Source organism: Camarhynchus parvulus, chromosome 2, assembly GCF_901933205.1.
Source record: "Camarhynchus parvulus chromosome 2, STF_HiC, whole genome shotgun sequence".
NCBI lineage: Eukaryota > Metazoa > Chordata > Aves > Passeriformes > Thraupidae > Camarhynchus > Camarhynchus parvulus.
Window position 1 is genome coordinate 148,954,459 of NC_044572.1, and position 17,344 is coordinate 148,971,802.

Consider the following 17,344-nt stretch of genomic DNA (forward strand, 5'->3'; position numbering starts at 1 on the left):
AACAGCTTTTTTTTAGCACTTTATTTACTTCCAAACCCAGAGACAGACATGAACTTACCTGTTTGGTGCTTCTCTGCCCAGTAGGAAGCAAAGATTTGGATTTCTCTGCTATTTTCTGTTAAAAGGAAAAGAAAAAAATAATCAGAAGGAAAATGGCTGAGAAGAGTCCAAATATTTAGGGAAAGAGTCATATGAAGCTATTTTCTTCTACTTTCTAAAGAAAAGGACATAGAGAAAGCTCTTACTCTTTAGAAAAAAACAAGGCAGTATAAAAGCATTGAAAACTTCAGTCTTGCAGGCATTAAAAGTCTTCAAAGCTTCCAGAATGACAAGGTTATCAAAACTGAAACAGGCATTTAGGGAATGACAGCCAGGACGTGGATAAGTAGCAATTTATCACTCAGATTGTTTTCCTGAGGCAGCCGGGCATTCACAAACTGCAGTGGTTAATTTTGGCACTTCTGAATTGATGACAGTTTTTAAAATAAAAGAAATCCAATCCTGTACAGTTCACATGGACTGTACTCATGAACATTAGGGGGGGAAAAAAAAGCATAAAAAAGATTTGTGCGTGTATGGGGGTGGAGCTCTTTACCCAAATAATTCCAACTTCTCATTTAACACATAAAATAATTTTATTTAAAGACCCCGCACTCAGTTTCTTGAATAGAACAGGTAAATAATGTAAAATATGAGGCAGCACTAGAGATGATGCAACTGTATTACACAACAGACACGCTGTCGAACTGCAATTTTATGTACACCGATTTATTTATTTAATTTTTAAGGCACAGGCAGCAAGTGCTGGGAAATCAATCAGTCCAGAGTGTTTCTAATAGAGACACATTATTAAGTGCATGTTGCCAGCCAAATTTCATTACACCTCTATAATTACAATATATCCTTCCCATTGTTGCAGGCATGCGTCAGACTCATTAAAGTGATATACCAAAGCCACCAGAGTTTGTCCAGGTTGTATTTTCATTAATCCAGATATATCTCCTAACTTGCACTGCAGGGAGGGAGGCAGTTTGGGGATACTAAATCCAAGTCATTACTACAGTGTTTAAAAGCAAAGCAAATCTGCTCATCAGCAGAGCCTCCCCAGGGTAAGGAGGGCGAGCAAGAAGCAAATGAAGGAACTGGAGTTCAGGCTTTGTTTGTTTTATTAAACAGCTTGATCTTGGTGACAGATCCCTGTTGGAAAAATGTTCCATAACATTCCAACAGATCCCAGCCACAAGATGTGCCTGGAAACTTTCTGGCACAGCCAAACAGCAAAGCAGAGCCAGAAGGTGGGATAACATTTGAATTATCAGTGCTGCCTGCACATTTTCTGCAAGCAGAAAAGGTGAACCGTGCAATCCCCTCTCCCCTGAGAGTGGAGGCACACCAAAATAATGTCATGGCTAAGCCAGAGGAAATCCTTCCCCCGTGAACTCAGCACTGGGGAGGCCACACCTCAAATCCTGGGGTCAGTTTTGGGCCACCCACAAGGAGAAGGGCATTGAGGGGCTGGAGGAGAGAGTGGAGCTGGGGAAGGGGCTGGAGCACAGATCTGATGAGGAGCAGCTGAGGGACCTGGGGGAAGCTCAGCCTGCAGAAAAGGAGGCTCAAGGGAGACCTCAGTCTCCACAACTCCCTGACAGGAGAGTGTAACCAGGTGAGGATCAATGTCCATTCCCAGGGAACAAGGGACAGGACAAGAGGAAATGGCCTCAAGCTGCCCCAGGGGAGGTTTAGATTGGATATTTGGGATTATTTCTGCGGAGAAAAGCTTGTCAAGCACTGGAACAAGCTGCCCAGGGAAGTGGTGGAGACACCATCCCTGCAAATGTTCAATAAATGTGTGGATATGGCCCTTAGGGACATGGCTCAGGTGCATGGTTGGATTTGACGATCTTAAAAGTTTTTTCTAACCTTAATTCCATGACACTATGATTTCTTGAAAGAGAGAGGAAACTATGAAAGAGGGAGGAAACCATTCATTAGCAGCCCTGTGGAGATGCTCCAGGCTCTGGGGAATTATATTTAACAGATTCCCAGATGGGGCAGTGGAAGCAGGAGGAACACTCACTTTCTGCACAGCTCCGTATCTCTGGATGGCATCTGAGAGTTGGTTCTTCAGCCTGTCCAGCTGAAGCCTTTCTTGCTGTATTGGGAAGAATAAAAGGTTCGTTAGCAAGTCTGCCAGAGATAAATCCTGTAGTAGGCTCTGTCTGTGACCATGGGAAATTGTCCTGGTGACAGACACCAAATAAATAAGGTGGGCACCAATGGTACCCTAAAAGAATCAGCCACACCAGGGCTGCCAGGATGCAACAGGATTTTATTTTAGGAAATGTGATGCTCTGGTCTTTCAGACCAGGTTAAACTAAAAAAAAAGCCACTTTGGATATTCAAGATAGCACTGGAGAAAGGGATATTTCTATAAAAAGTTATTTTCCCAGATGATAAATCATAATAGAGTTGATCACCTCATTTGGGAAATTTACTGGACATGAAAAGTGAAACAGCCATAACATCCCCTCTCCTTGGTCTGACTGCGAGAAACTAGCTTATCTTCATGTTTTCCAAAACATGAACCCAAATGTCACTGCCTTTATGGCTGGAGCTTGCTCCAGCAAGGTTTTAATCTATGTTTGAAAAAAACCCTAGTGTTTAAAAAATCCTCTAGTGCTAGAACCTCTGTTCTTGGAAGGAAGAGCACAGCCTGATGCACGTATCCAACATGCTTCCAAATCTCTGCTTTCAGAGGGAATGACCAAACCCAAGCAGTTCTCCTGGAACTGATCTACATCCTGGATTTGAGATTTCACATATGCAGGAGCTCACATGTCCAGATTTTACAGAGGGAAATGCTGCAAGGAAGTGGGATGTCACCTTAAAAAACAAGTGGAAAGCAACACTGAATCTACACTAAAGCTACTGAGCAGAAATGTTCACTTTCCAGCCATTTCAGCTGTTTCAGAAAACTGCTTGGGATTACAAAAGTAGATTTTATAAAGGATGGAATAAACATTTTTTTATTTTAATGGTAGCACACACAGAAGAATATCCCTGTTCTTCATATAAAGATTTAAAACCATTTTTAGAGCAGGGCAAGTGTCAATATTCCCATTCTACAGATAAAGGTTCATAAACCTTATGTTTGTTCCACATGCAAAATAAGATAAGATTGTCACCCTGGAGAGCAGATCTTATGCTCCAGCACTCACCCTACCAAAAAATGGAATTCCAGCTCTACCTCTCTATTTACATCCTTTGAGGTTAGCTTGGAATGAAGCCCTAAAAGAGCCATTTTCCATCAGTCTCCTGCCTTGTGGCACACTGATCCACTTAGAGCAGCATCTTTGCTCCTGCAATACTATCAATTTGCTCAGCTGGGCATCCTGACTCCAATATCTCCAGCAGCACTTGGAGATTTATGGGAATTCAGAGAAAATCCCGTATTGCATCTCGTTGGCAGTGTGTTACTGGTGGAAAATAAGGAAGAAAGGGGGGAAAAAAGCCTTTTTTTTTTTTTCTGTGTGTGCATGCAAAGCAATCCACAAAAAATGGATTGGTGAGGACTAACTATAAAGCTCTGTAAGGGCTTTTCATGCTGTGAGTAATTTTATGGGAGGAGAGTTTGCAGTGCTACCCAGATTCCCATGAGGGATTAACTGACCAGCAGCCAATATCCACCAGAACAATTTCTTCTGTGTAAGGGATGATGGCTACAGACTTTCTATCAAAATTTGTAGGTTTAATTACTAAAACTCTACTGTTAAAAAGAAGAATAAAAAAAAAAAGTTAAATTAATTGACCGGTGAGCAGAAAAATGTTATTATACAATTTAATAGAGAGCAGCAAGTTTATTCCTCATATTACTGAAATTATTCCTCTCTATTTCCTTAGTTCTTAAATATTTTCCCTTCAGTTTTCCATTTTTCTCCTCATGACAGTAAAACCTCTTCTCCTTAGAGTCCCCATGGGCTTCAAGGCCAAATAATGACATTCTCGTGTGGCACTGTAATTGAGTTTAATGTGACCTTCCCTGATTCCCCTTTGGACCCAATTTATGTCACAAAATAGAGCCTGGAGATCAGCACGAAAAAAGAAGAAAAAAAAAAGCCCAGATCCCATATCTCCAAGGCAGCATCTTCTGTTTCATCAAGCTCAGATGTAATTATGCGAGAAAACAAGAAAAAAAAAGTTCTTGCCATCCATCACTAGTCAAAGCAATATGTTAAAAATTATTCTTGTATTAATCTTGATATCTACATGTGCAAACAGTCATTCCAGGCTTCCCTCGCCATCCTCTGGAGTAGACTATCACCCACTGATTTTTTTTTTTTTAGGAAGGCTGAATTGCACATGGTCCTTCACAGGTTACCAAGGTGGCCTCGGGTGATCCAAGTTTTAAATCCTTATCTCAACTGCCTGTTGGCAAGTGCCATAAATCCAGGCTGTAAAAACCACTTGGTCAGAGATGAGTTGTGTGTTTAGAGCAGTCTTATTTCTAGGTGGAAGGGCAGTGAGAACAGAGTTGAAGTAATACAGGAATTTGGAAAATGGCAGGTAGTGAGTGAGAATAAAATATGAACTCAGGAAAGTTCCTGACTTAGAAACCATATGGATGCTGGAAGCAAGAGTGTAACAGAAATCAAGTAGAATTGTCCTTATTTTCATTTCAGAATGTCGGTGAAAATTCCCCTTTAACTCTCACAGTAGCTGGAATCTGGTCCCCACAGTTTACTTTTATTCTTGCCCATGATGCACATCATGGGCCAAGTCAGCAGTAACATCTGGGGTATAAAATCATTTTTGGGAGGTCAAAAACCTTCTGTTTGTCCATTCTTTGCACTGGGGACAATGGGATGGAGATCATTCCTGCCCTGTGACACTGATCCTGAGTTGAACAGCCCAGTCTGAGATGACAGCCCAATCTGCACACAAAACTGATGGGATTTTCTGGGATAAAGTGGAATTCAGAGTGGGGTAAATTCTAATTTAAAATCCTGCTCTGATCTGGCCACAGCCTGTATTTTTCTAACCCCAAAGCTGCCTTTTCACTAGCACACAGCACTGAATCAGTGTCATATCCAGATATATTCCATGGCTTTGGTCTTTGCAGAAACTTAACACACTCCCAAACTCACCTGCACCCCACAACTGAGTCTTTAACCAATGCCAAACTCATGCGATGTGACTCAGATTATTTCTGCCATATTTTCTGCCAAACTCATGTGATGTGACTCAGATTATTTCTGCCATATTTTCACCCAGACTGAAACCCTGAGATAGATGTGAACTGGCCAAAGGCTTTGCTGCTGAATTCTGGATTTCCAATTCTACATGATCCAGTTTTGGGAGGAGAACTGGTGTCTGCAGCCTTTTTCCCCTGGGTCATTTATAAGTGAAAACTACACTTGTTTGAGAGGAAAGGAAGTTATAGCAAGACACAGAGCTTAACAGCTTTAAAGCACCCACTGCCACTTCTTTTTTTCATTATTCCTCCTTCCACAAAACCCATCACTCTCCCCCAACAGCATGTTGAGTGACACATACCCTGGATGAGCCTCTGACAACCTCAGACAGCTGCTTGATGGCTTTGGTGCTAGTCGTGATGGTTTTATTAGTCTCCTGCTGGGTGGCATGCCTGCAGAAGAGAAGAGATGATGGGAATTGCAATTGAAATTAATTGCATAATGAGACACTTGGAGAAATCTATCAAGCTGCAGAGCAATTGAGACAACACAACATCAGCAGCACAAGGAGGCTCGGGAGGGCTGCAGGAGTCCTGGGTCTTGACCAGCAATGGAAGCCAGAAGGAATTACTGGGAAGGAGGTGCCCAAAATATTCTTCCTGCTGTCAGCACAAAGACAATGCCTGTGAACCATTCAAAGGGAAGTGATGGGGTGAAAACGGGGTGGACAAGGAACAAGGCCATCACAGATGGTTGGTACTGCAAATTTTCAAAGAAGGGTTTTACAGCAAAAGGAGACAGGACTGGAGAGTTGCCTGATGGCTTGCCCAGGAGAAAATATTGTTCTCAGGAGAGCAATCTGAAATGGAGTAGGACAAATTTACTTACCCTGGTCATCTACCCCTCAGTGACACAGCATCTCCAGGAAAGCACTGGGGATGTGAAGGTGCAGACCTGCTTCACCAGCACTGAAACAGGCAGGAATGGAGCCAAACCGGTCACCCCTCCAGTCATGGGTGTCCCTCCCTTTTCCACACCAAATTCCTGTACCATTATTCCTTGTAAGCACTGGTTGCTGGCCTTGCTCTTTGGGACCAATACAAATGAATGGGAAGAGACATAAATGCTTCCCAAAGGTATTTATTAGCTCAGTCCAGTAGTTCTCAAGCTTTTTAAGGTCAACAGAGCACTCTCAGCTTCTAAGCTTCTCCAGAGAGCATTTCATATCCTTTCAGTCAGAAAGAAGTGGTTTTCCATGAGGTTTCATTCAAAACCTCAAGAAATACCTGGAAAAGACCTGGAGAAAATGATCTTTTTCTCCCTTTGAGGACACACATGAGCATGAGCCACAGTTGCATCAAAAAGACTCATTTGTCAGCTGTTTTTTTTTTTTTTTTTAGAGTGGTGAGATTTGAAGTGAATGGAGGTTCTTTGATTAAAAAATGTCAAAATGTCTATTCATGGTCCCTCGGTCCTGAAGACCCATGGCTTGTGTCTCCAGCTCCTTCCTTTTTTTTTCTGTCAGTACAGATGGAGAGCACCTCTACTGAGAGCTAGGTCAGCTCTTCCAGCACCTCCTTTGAAGATCAAGGACACTCCCCAGACAGCTTTTACTAAACACAACCTGAACTACAAAAACATCGAGACCTCACTTGTTGATGTCTTAATCCAAAGTTCAGCAGTTTTTTCCCCAGTTTGATGTTTTTGTGCAAACAGCTCAGCTGGGAAAGCTGTCCAGGATCATGGAACCATAGGATGGCCTGGGATGGAAAGGACTCCCAAGATCATCCATTTCCAACCTCCTGCCATGGACAGGGACACCTTCCAGTGGACCAAGTTGCTCTAAGCCCCATCCAACCTGGCCTTGGACACTTCCAGGGATGGGGAAGCCACAGCTTCTCTGGGAATCCTGTGCCAGGGCCTCACCAGCTTCCCAGTAAATAAAATTACACTTCAGTTCATACAAGGTACCTACAAGTGAAAGCTTAGTACACGTGAAGAGAACATCTCTTAGTTGCAGAACAGGAATTCAGATGTGTGTCAATGGTTGAACACTCACACAGAAGGCATGGACTCCTCTGGCACCATGCAAGAAGGAGAAATAATCCCATATTAAGACAAAACCAGAAGGATCCAATAACGAGTTATTACCTCTGTTTATTTAAATTAAGATACAATTTCTGTGTTAATTCATCAAAATGCACTTCATTTACTGATGATCCCAGGACTCGCCACACCAGCTGAGCAATTTCATCACTTTTAATTTGAGATGGAAGAGGTCATCTCTATCACAGGCAGGTATTCCTCAGTGCCACTGTGAGAGAGGGAGCAGAGAATTGAATCCTGTCACATTGCTAACATTGAGGAGTGCACAGTCAGCCTGATCCCCAATCTCTTAATCAAGTATATCTTGCCACCAAATGCATGAATTCTACAGGCAGCAGATTCAAATCTCAGATTTCCATACCTAATTCCTCTTAACAGAAAGTAAGATGCTGGAGTTGACATCCATTCTGCAGACCTCATTAAATTATCTGCCCACAGAATAACTCAGAGATTTACATACCACTAATTCCCCATCCCTAAAGTAAAATGGCTTGTTAGGCTTTTGCATCTGATCCTTCCCGATCTCTAAAGTTAAATAAAGACTTCTTCATTTGCATTGTAATGTAAATTTCATGTTAGATATCTTACGTAATAAATGTGTGCTGGGCATGAACTTTACTCTGCTGAAAAAATAAGTGGGAGCAGGAGTACAAAAAAAAAAATAAAAGTTCTGTCTTCCACCTCTTAATTCAAAATGCACTTTAACCAACATGCTGGTGCTTGATTTTGGCACTTCCCACTATGTTGTCAGCACAATTAACTTCTCATTCTTCAGTCTCAGAGATGCGCTCAGGAATCAGACAATGATTATATTTAATTTACATTAAATGCTATTAAGATCTTAATTTAAAAAAAAAAAGCCATCTCAAAACACTGCTTCCTGCAGTATTTTATTTTAATTTGTAATGGTAACAAGATATGTTGCTGTTGTTGTTGCTTTTGTTGTTGTTTTTATTATTAGTATTAACAGCATTATTAGTATTATTATCTGTCTTTATATTCTGCTCCCCATGGAAGTGTGGAAGTTAATTAAAGGGGTGTCTCTCATGAATAAAATTTCCTTCTCAAAAGAGTCCTCCACACAACAGTAAGTTAATACTCCGTCTGTGGAGCTGCCAAGCACCTAAAATACAAATGCAGTAAAAGATTTACCTGTCTACAGCTCTGTTCTGAAAGCAAACCCTGGCAGGGTGAGCACCAGAGAGGGCATCTCTTAGGAGGGGTAACATCCCTTGTTGAGCATCTCTGCGTGCACAAACACTGCAAAGACAAAGAACTAAATAATCCAGGGGATGCCAAGCTGCTGCCTACGAGTTCCCTGTGGCTGCTGTTTCCTCTGCTGGAGGAGCATGGTCCAGTGAATCCCTGATCCCCAGCTGCTCACAGTTTGTTCTTTGAACGATCATCTGTCTAATTTATTTATCCAGTTTTAAAAGGAGCTCTGCGGAGAGGCAGATGCGGCGGCGGCTGCTCCCCTCCATCCACAGGGAGCACCAGGAAGGAGCTGAACTTCTGCCTCTGTTGCTTCTTTGAGACACTTGATGAATGGCCAAGCCAGTGGAAAAATAATCAGACCCCAAGTGCAACAGCAAACACCAGCAAGGGAGGGAGTTGTCTCTGCCTCACTGTGCCTGACGATACTCACAATAATCCCAAAGAGCTTTGTTTCCCAGCTCCAGCAGGAAATGCCATTTCCACTCATAAAACAAGATACAGCTTATTTTATTTTCATCTGACCCCTAATGGAAGAGCAATAATGTGTTTTTTTGGGTACAGATCAAAGATACCTTTGCTGTAGTGGCTTGAATATCATTAGATTCAGAATCCCCTTTTTAGCACAGGGAAACTGCACAGCAATGGAGTCGTTTTGCACTTAAGAGTGGTCAAGTAGGATTGGCAAGAATTAAACCAGATAGCTCAGCATAACTCAAAACTTGTCTTTTTTTTCACAAGCTGCTGTAATATTTACTGCAGTTTTCTTATCCAAAAAGAGGTAAAAATCAGAGGACTTTGAGCAGAGCACTGAGCTGCAGGATCTGTGGCTTAAGCAGAAGTAGGTTGAGCAGCTGCATTTACATTTATTCCATTGCTGCTGGAGACAGAAATGCAAAAGGCAGCATCAAATATGCAGAGGGAGATTGGCACCACAGGACATCTCCATCCTGTGGTACAGATGGATTCTGTGAAGGACTTGTGGCTGTGGGAACTGACAGGACCCAGCAAACCTCAAATACACGTAGATAAAACTTCACGCACTGCCCACAGGGACAGCAATGGATCCTAAGGATCCTATTCCCATTTCTCCACCTAATAAAGGTGTTTAACTACAGAGAAAATCTAACGGAGATTCTTTATGGTTTTCTGGGGGGGGGCACCTGCAGCACGAAGTTCTGCCCTGGAATGTGGTCAAAAACCTCAAAAATGCCCTATTTTTCAAACTGTTACGGGTGGCCTGAGAGGGGCACCATGTGCTGGGGTTTGGTGTTGAATTGTATTTAAAATGTTGAATTGTATTAAAACCCATCTGCCACACCAGCCTCAAACCAACACCCAGAGAGTGAGGCAGAGATCTGGCAGATGATGCTAAGCTGACCTGGAGGCACATGACTGGCAGTCAGCCCCTCTGAACCACAGAAGTCCAGTCTAGTTTCACAGGGTGGGTTTTTCTAACCTATTCCTCTTTAGAGTGTGTGTGGACATTCATCCTTTGGGTAAAGGACGTGCCCCAAGGACATCCCTCAAGGCTGAGTGAAAAAGATTTGCCTTCAGTCACTGGCCTGGGTGAGTTACATCAATCTCTAATAATTGTTTGTTTTGGTAGCTTTAACATAATTTCTTCAATATTGCTTTGATTTAGTGCACTATCCTGTCTGATACTGTAAGTTGTTTTTAGCTTTTATTCTGCGTAGTAAATAAACCTGATTGAGTTATTTTGTTCTAATCATTTATCATAAGAAATAATCCATTTTCATAGACATATATCTGATTTGCCACCATTAAAATCTGAGGCACAAAGTTGTAAAACTCAGACTCTTGACACAGTCCAGGGATAAGCCTGGTTTCAGCTGCCCCCAGGCTCCTCTCTGAGGAGTTTAGAAACCAAAGGGATCCTCTCTGCACCTCATGACTCATTGGGAGCTTCTCTAACAAACTTCGTCTGAAGCTCTCACTCCAACCTTCAACAGCACTTCCAAAATGATGCAGAGAACCCTCACTGGAGAGATGACCCAGCCTTGCAGTGTATCCTACACAGCCAGGATGATCCTACAGCAGAGCCAGAGAATATCCTGAGCTGGAAGGGACCCATGAAGATGATCCCAGCCCAGCTCCTGGCCCTGCACAGGACAATCCCAACAATTCCCCCCAACCCTGAGAGGATTGTTCCAATGCTCCTTGAGCTCTGGCAGCCTTGGGGCCATGACCAGTCCTTGGGGAACCTTTCAGTGCTCAGTGACCTTTTGGGGGAAGAACCTTTTCCTGATATCCAACCTAAGCCTCCCCTGACTCAGCTCCAGCCATTCCCTCAGGTCCTGTCACTGGTGACCAGTGAGATCAGTGTCTGTCTCCCTTCTTCCCATCATTTGGAAGCTGAAACTTTCATCTATAGGATGGAAATGTTTTCTGCCTTAGATCACTGCACTTTACAGAACCACAGAAATCCCAGGATGTATGGAAAATCACACTGTGAAAAGGTGACAGAGGAGTTCAGCAAATTTTTCCAAATGAAGGGAGAGAGTCCATCAGGGCACAGCCTGTGGGGTTTTCTCTCTCTCTGGGATTTTGGAGAGCACAGCCTCCTTTCATCCCAAACTCCCAGCCACATGTTGCACTCCTCTTTCCCCATTGCCTGAGGTACCAGGAAGGTGCAGCCTTCCCAAACCACCTGTCCCATATTCCCCCTTGAACCTGGCACTTTACCCCAAAGTTCAGAAACTCAGGCTTATGCAGACCCACTTGTTTCAGGAGTCAGTGTCTGGGTTCTGTAGCAATCCTTAAAGTTAATAGAGACATTAAGACCCATTTCAAAGACATGGACATCCATCCCCTTACCCATGGAATTGTTTGTAAAGGCATTAGCACACATCTTCCCTATCCAGTACTCACGGCTCTGTTTCTGCATGATGAATGCAGAGGGCATCTCTCACCTCTAAGCATTTATTGCAGATGTAAACAAAGCAGGAAGACAAACTAGGAGGAAACGTTATTTTTTCGAACCACAGAATCACAGTCTCACAGGATGGTTTGGGTTGAAAGCATCCTCAGAGATCAAACCCTGCGCCATGGGCAGGGATGGCACCCATCAGATCAGGTTCCTCAGGGCCCCATCCAACCTGGCCTAAGTTGTTGCACTAATTTTCACCAAGCCCTAAAGCATATTTACTGTGTTGTTACAGTCATCAAAGGAAGAACAGTTAAATCTACTTATTCTGGCTCCAAACTGACTTTCTCAGCCATTTCCCCCCCCCCCCTGCCCCACTTTTTCTTCTTCAAGACCTAATTGTGCATGTTGAGGAATAGTTTACAACAGAGCTCTAATTCTGATCTGTCAGCAAACCCTTTTGCATAGGTGTAAATCATCCAGCAGAGTAAAAGTCAGGAGAAATATGGACTGCTACTTCCAGGTTTCAAGCCACACAATATTCTAAAATAAAAGCATAATGGATTTCCAATTTACCTGTCACCTGAAAGTATTAGGAGACATGGCACTATTTTTCTTACAGGAGCTTTGGGGATGGTCTGTGGCTGTGTGGGAAGAGGAGGGGAGGTATTTCAAACCCCCCTGACATGGGTGAAATACCATCTCTAGAGAGGAACACGGTTTGCAGTTCTGCTGTTCAGTGGTTCTGCATTAAAACACAGGGATTTCTGTCAGCAGCCCTCACAAATTTCATCACAGAAGTGCAAACCTTAGCAAAATTTTTCATGGCTTTTTCAATACCTATTTTTAAATACCTTTTCTATCATGGCTTCTTAAAATTAAATAATCATAAATAAAGAAGCAGTTATTACTGAAATAAGGAGAAGGCTTGCTCCCCTGCAGGATTTGACCAGCTGCAGGCAGCTAGTTACTCATTAACCACTACCAGCAATTCAGATTTGTGCTTTTCAATGAAATTATCTGCCAAACAGTTTATGAGACACCCCCTTAACCCTGCATCACCTACAGATTAGCTCAGCACCGCCTCGGACTCCATCTGTCAAGTCATTGCTGACAGCTCTCAAAAAGGACCCCATGGGAAGCAGCTCAACAATGTCACTGCCATTAGTCACCTCTCACGTTGTTTCTCTTTCTCCCACCCATACTATTCCCAAGGAAGTTTTAATTTCAAAAGTTTCACTTTCTTTCCTAATGGGAGAGCCCCTTGAATCCTTTGTAACCGCCCTGCTAGCGCTTGAGATCTATTACACCTCCCTCTCCCTCATTATGCAGTAAGCTTCTTAGCTTATGAGAGGCAGAAATTAATTTAATTTGTCATAATTTCATTTTGATGAACCCTGATGCCTACTGATCAAGAAAGTTATAATTTTTTTTCCCTCCAGGTGCTAATAAAGTACTTATTTCTTTTTACCTATTCTTGCAACTTTGCTTGTGTTGAGGGAAACCAGATTTCCTCCTGCACCAGATTTCTGCAAAAAGGAAACAGATCCCTCCCTTCCCAGCCCAAGGACCTCAGCCGCCCTCCTTGAGCTCTAAATATTCACCCAAATTTCCAGAATTGCCCAAAAATCCTTTTAGCGCCCCGAGATAAACGGCACCAAGGCTGTGACCGCTCTGATTGCTTTTGCCTGTGCTCTGTAATTCTGTCCTGTCTTTCATATTCCTGCATTAACCAGGGGACAGCAGCTCAACGTCTGTCACAGAGAGGTCACAGGGATGCAGGGATGTGTTCCTGCAGCAATTCCCAGCGGCAGAGCCGGCGGTGCCTGCAGCAATCACCGAAAGCAGCTGAGCAACACTCAACCTACAGAGCTGTTATCACGCCTTCCTTTCTGTGATTTGCTGCAGCTCCTTGCTGAAGCTTGGATTGGAGCTGTCTTTCCAGGTTTTTCAGTTTTGGTACTCGATGATTTTTAGGGTCGCTTCCAGCCCAAGACATTCCGTGATTTGGTGATTTAGATTCTGTGCAGGGAAAGCTCAGGGTCGCTGCTTTTAGGGCTCTGTAGAAGGAGTTAAGTAAATCTGAAGGGGAGAATTAAAGACTTTCTGAGTCCTGCTTGTAGTCCAGAAAAACAAAGAAAAAAATTATATATTGTAAAAGACTTTTAGGAACTGGTGGAAGGTGTCCCTGCCCACAGCAGGGGGGTTGGAGCTTTATGATCTTTATGGTCCCTTCCAACCCAAACCATTCAACGACTGTGATGAAAAATTCCCCTGACCTGGAATGGCAGAGATGTGGATGTTGTGTTAGTTTCATCCTCAAATCTTTCTGTGTGTGGACTCCAACAAATGCAAACTCCCTCTTAACAACATGCCCATTGCAGAACACGGGCTGGAAGCTACGGACTCAAAATCCAAAATAAAACAAATCCCAAGGACTTCATGAAGATAAAAATTATGAGTTTGAAACAAGTTTACTCATAATTTATGCTCCTGTAGATTAGCTCGTGTGTTTCAGCATAGAACCACAGCGATTGATTTGAGGGTGCACAAATGTGCCAGAAGGTGCCCTGCATACACACACAGACACGTATGTGGGAAAGACAAATGGACAGGAGATAAATGGCACTGCAGATTAATGGAGTCTATTATACTTTCCACACTCCCTCTCTTGGTTTTAGCATTTAACACGCATTCAATACTCGACTGTGAAAAGCAAAGATGAAGGGATCTTTACTGATGTGAATGAATGATTGCTTCAGCTCTCCTTGAGAAATCACAATGGAACCATTGTTAATAAAAGAGCCAGTACTTGGAGGATGAAAAGTTTTGGTAAAGAGAGATTTAGGTTTTTTTAGGCTTTATTTCAATTTTAAAAGTTGATTTTGCTGGTTCATGTGTTTTCTTGCCACCAAATTTTTTCAGTGGTGAGAGCATGCAGAGCAAACATCCACAAAAAAAGGAACAAATCACATCAATTTCTGAGATGTAGGCATTTTCATCCCAGAAAATACATATTTCAATAAAAGGAAAAAACCCAAAAACACCAAAAAACTCAACATTGCTTAAACCCAGGCAATTTTAATTGAAAAATGAATCCATTTCACTCAAATGACTGAGATGAGTTTTGTTATTTTGTGAAGTGAGGAAGAAATCAAAGGCAAACAAACAGCTTGAGACACTTTTCAGCTGGCTGTGGTTATTTGTGTATTTCTAGTTAGGGGCATTAAAGCACAAATGCTCCTGTGTGTATGCTTAAATTAAGAGATGTGCCCAAACCCGGCCCCTCCATCAGGATTTAAGTGAGAAGGAAAAGGCATTAGCAGCAATTGTGCCCCTGGAATTGTCAGTGTGGAGCAAACAGGCTGTCTCATACAGCCGTGAAAAATGTCCACCCTTGGACTAGCAGGAAATCTAAACAGAAAGGCAATGACCAAGCAATTCTTCTGCAGTCCAAAGAGCAAAGCCAGGTGGTTTATCATCTCCAGGAAAGTCAGCTTTAAGAAGCAGCAGACAAATACCCAGAGCCCTGCAGCAGTGCAGGGACACGGTGGCTTCGTGCACAGCCCTGGCAGGAATCAGGTGCTGTGGGGCTCAGGAGGAGGCAGCTCAGCAAGGGAAACACATTTGTTACCCTGATCCCCAGTTTCATCTCAGGTTATAAATGAAGGAAATGTCACCATAAAGTTCACAGACCAAACTGGAGGAAGGTTTGATTAACACTGGTTTTCTTGATGGAGAATATGAAGACAATGTTTCAATACAACAGCACTGGGGACACCAGGTTTGTTAGAAATACACTTTTTAGGCATTATAAAAAAACTTCATAAAGTTCCACACTGATGATAATAAATAGTGCACTGTAAATATAAATTATTTAAACTGTATTTTTAATACATTAAAAATAAATATATTAAACTGCAATGCAAATGTATTGGTATTTAGAACAGGTTTTGAAGATGATGCAAACTCCACTAACAGTGACACAACATGCAAAGAAATCCGATATTTAGCTGACTCCTGCTCTATTTGTTTGGCTTTGGTGCCATCACTGGCAGAGGCAATGGCACAGCTTTTGGCTTCCAAGACAGATATTTATGGATTCCACAAGTTGGGTTTCTCCTGGCATCTCTTTCTTTTCCATCTGGAAACCCCATTCAGGTGGGACAAGATGATTTTGGGTTTATTCACCTAGGATCTAAATGCAACTTCACAAACAAGTCCTGCTTCAGACATGTCTCATAGAGTCCATATCCTTCTAAACAGAAAAGCATCTTTTGGACCTCTCATTACAGAGACAGAACCCTTTCTGTCCCAAAAAACCCAGTCTTACTATGCTTTATTTATGTCCCACATTTCACCTCCCTGGTCCCAAACCTCTCTCTCACACGTCCCACAGAGAAGAAAACACATTTTCCCTCCACATCATTTCCACACTCCCAACAATATGAACTGCACCAAAACGTTTTTTATATCAATCTCCCTAGACTCAGATGCTCAATTCCAAATTCCTGTGTAAATTTCCTCAGCCCTGGTGAGGAGATGAGGCACATCTGGAGTGCTGTGGCCAGTTCTGGGTTCCTCAGTACAGGAGAGACATGGAGCTCCTGGAATGGGGCCAGTGAAGGGTGATTAGGATGATTTGGGGACTGGAGCATCTCTGATAAGAAAATGCTGAGGGAGCTGGAGCTGCTCAGCCTCAAGGAAAGACAACTGAGAGGAGACCTCATCCCTGTCAGTGTCTGCAGGGAGGGCTCAGAGCAGGGACCAGGCTCTGCTTGGTGTTCCCAGCAATGGGACAAGAGGAACAGGCAGGAACTGATGCCCAGGAAGTCCTACCAGAACAAGAGGAAGAATTTTCTGAGCACTGGAATATTCCATAAAGGGTGTGGAGTCTCCCTCCCTGGAGATATTCGAGAGCCATCTGGACACAATCTTGGGCCTGTGCTCGGGGATGGCCCTGCTGGAGCAGGGAGGTGGCACCAGGTGACCCCACTGTGGTCCCTTCCAGCCTGATCCATTCTGGGATTCTGCATTCCCAAAACATTTCCCCAGCCACACCACCTGACCTAGGACAGGACCTCCTGCCCCATGACACCTCCACACGTTTATAAAGCACAGCCACTCCCACCCCTCACCTGTCCAGCTCCAGCAACTGAGGAAAGATACCAGGACTTCTCCCTCTGGTGCTCTGATCACATTTTCCCTGACAGGGGATGTCCAAACCACTTCCTCACTCACCTAAAATTCATCCCACATTTATACCCACCATCATGTCCTGAGCCAGACCTGCCTGGTGCAAAAATATTCATCCCACATTTATAGCCACCATCATGTCCTGAGCCAGACCTGCAGCTCTCAGCCTGCCTGGTGCAAAAATATTGGGACCAGAACGGGAAGCTGCAAACTGCTGCTGCTTCAGACAGAAAAAAAATTACCTTCTGACTCCTTCTCTAGGTGATCACTTCCTCTGCTGCTGAGAATGACTTTAACTGCTCCATGTCCTGTGGGCTGGGGCTCTCTGCTCTCACCAGTGCCATTTCTGCTCACTCCGAACCATCCTGAGCAGCTCCCTCAACTCCACAGCAAGAGCAAACACCAAGTGCTCCACAACTTTGTTTTTCCTCTCTCCTCCACCTCCTCCTCTGCTGGAGGGGGTTTTGGAGTACAGTGCTATGCAGAGAGGGAGGTCAGCTGGAGCAAAGAGACATTTTAAAGTACAAAGTGAAGAGTAAAAGTCGATGTTGGTAACAGCGCTGGCGCTTTCTGAACACACTCCCTTGAGGCACTTGTGCCAGGATCTATTTTTTTCTGATTTCTTTTTTTTTGAGCAGAAGACAGGAGAACATAATATAAGGCAGGAGTCAGCTTTAAAATATGTTTGCTTGAGAGCAGGATATTTTTGTTGTAGTTTTATTTGCTTTCATATTGCACTTTGTTCTCAAAA

The 17,344-nt window shown here is 43.2% G+C and overlaps 1 protein-coding gene across 3 annotated transcripts in view; it reads right to left on the reverse strand.

The window, feature by feature from the left end:
* The window catches only part of TSNARE1 (t-SNARE domain containing 1), a 441,704-nt gene that overhangs the window by 245,500 nt on the left and 178,860 nt on the right, over nt 1-17,344 (reverse strand). For all 3 annotated transcript variants that reach the window (XM_030944149.1, XM_030944147.1, XM_030944148.1), the window contains exons 6-8: nt 5,554-5,644; nt 2,078-2,152; nt 59-115 (exon numbers count right to left, since the gene is read on the reverse strand). In XM_030944149.1, coding sequence (XP_030800009.1) covers nt 59-115; nt 2,078-2,152; nt 5,554-5,644 — 223 coding nt within the window. The remainder of the gene's footprint in view (nt 1-58; nt 116-2,077; nt 2,153-5,553; nt 5,645-17,344) is intronic.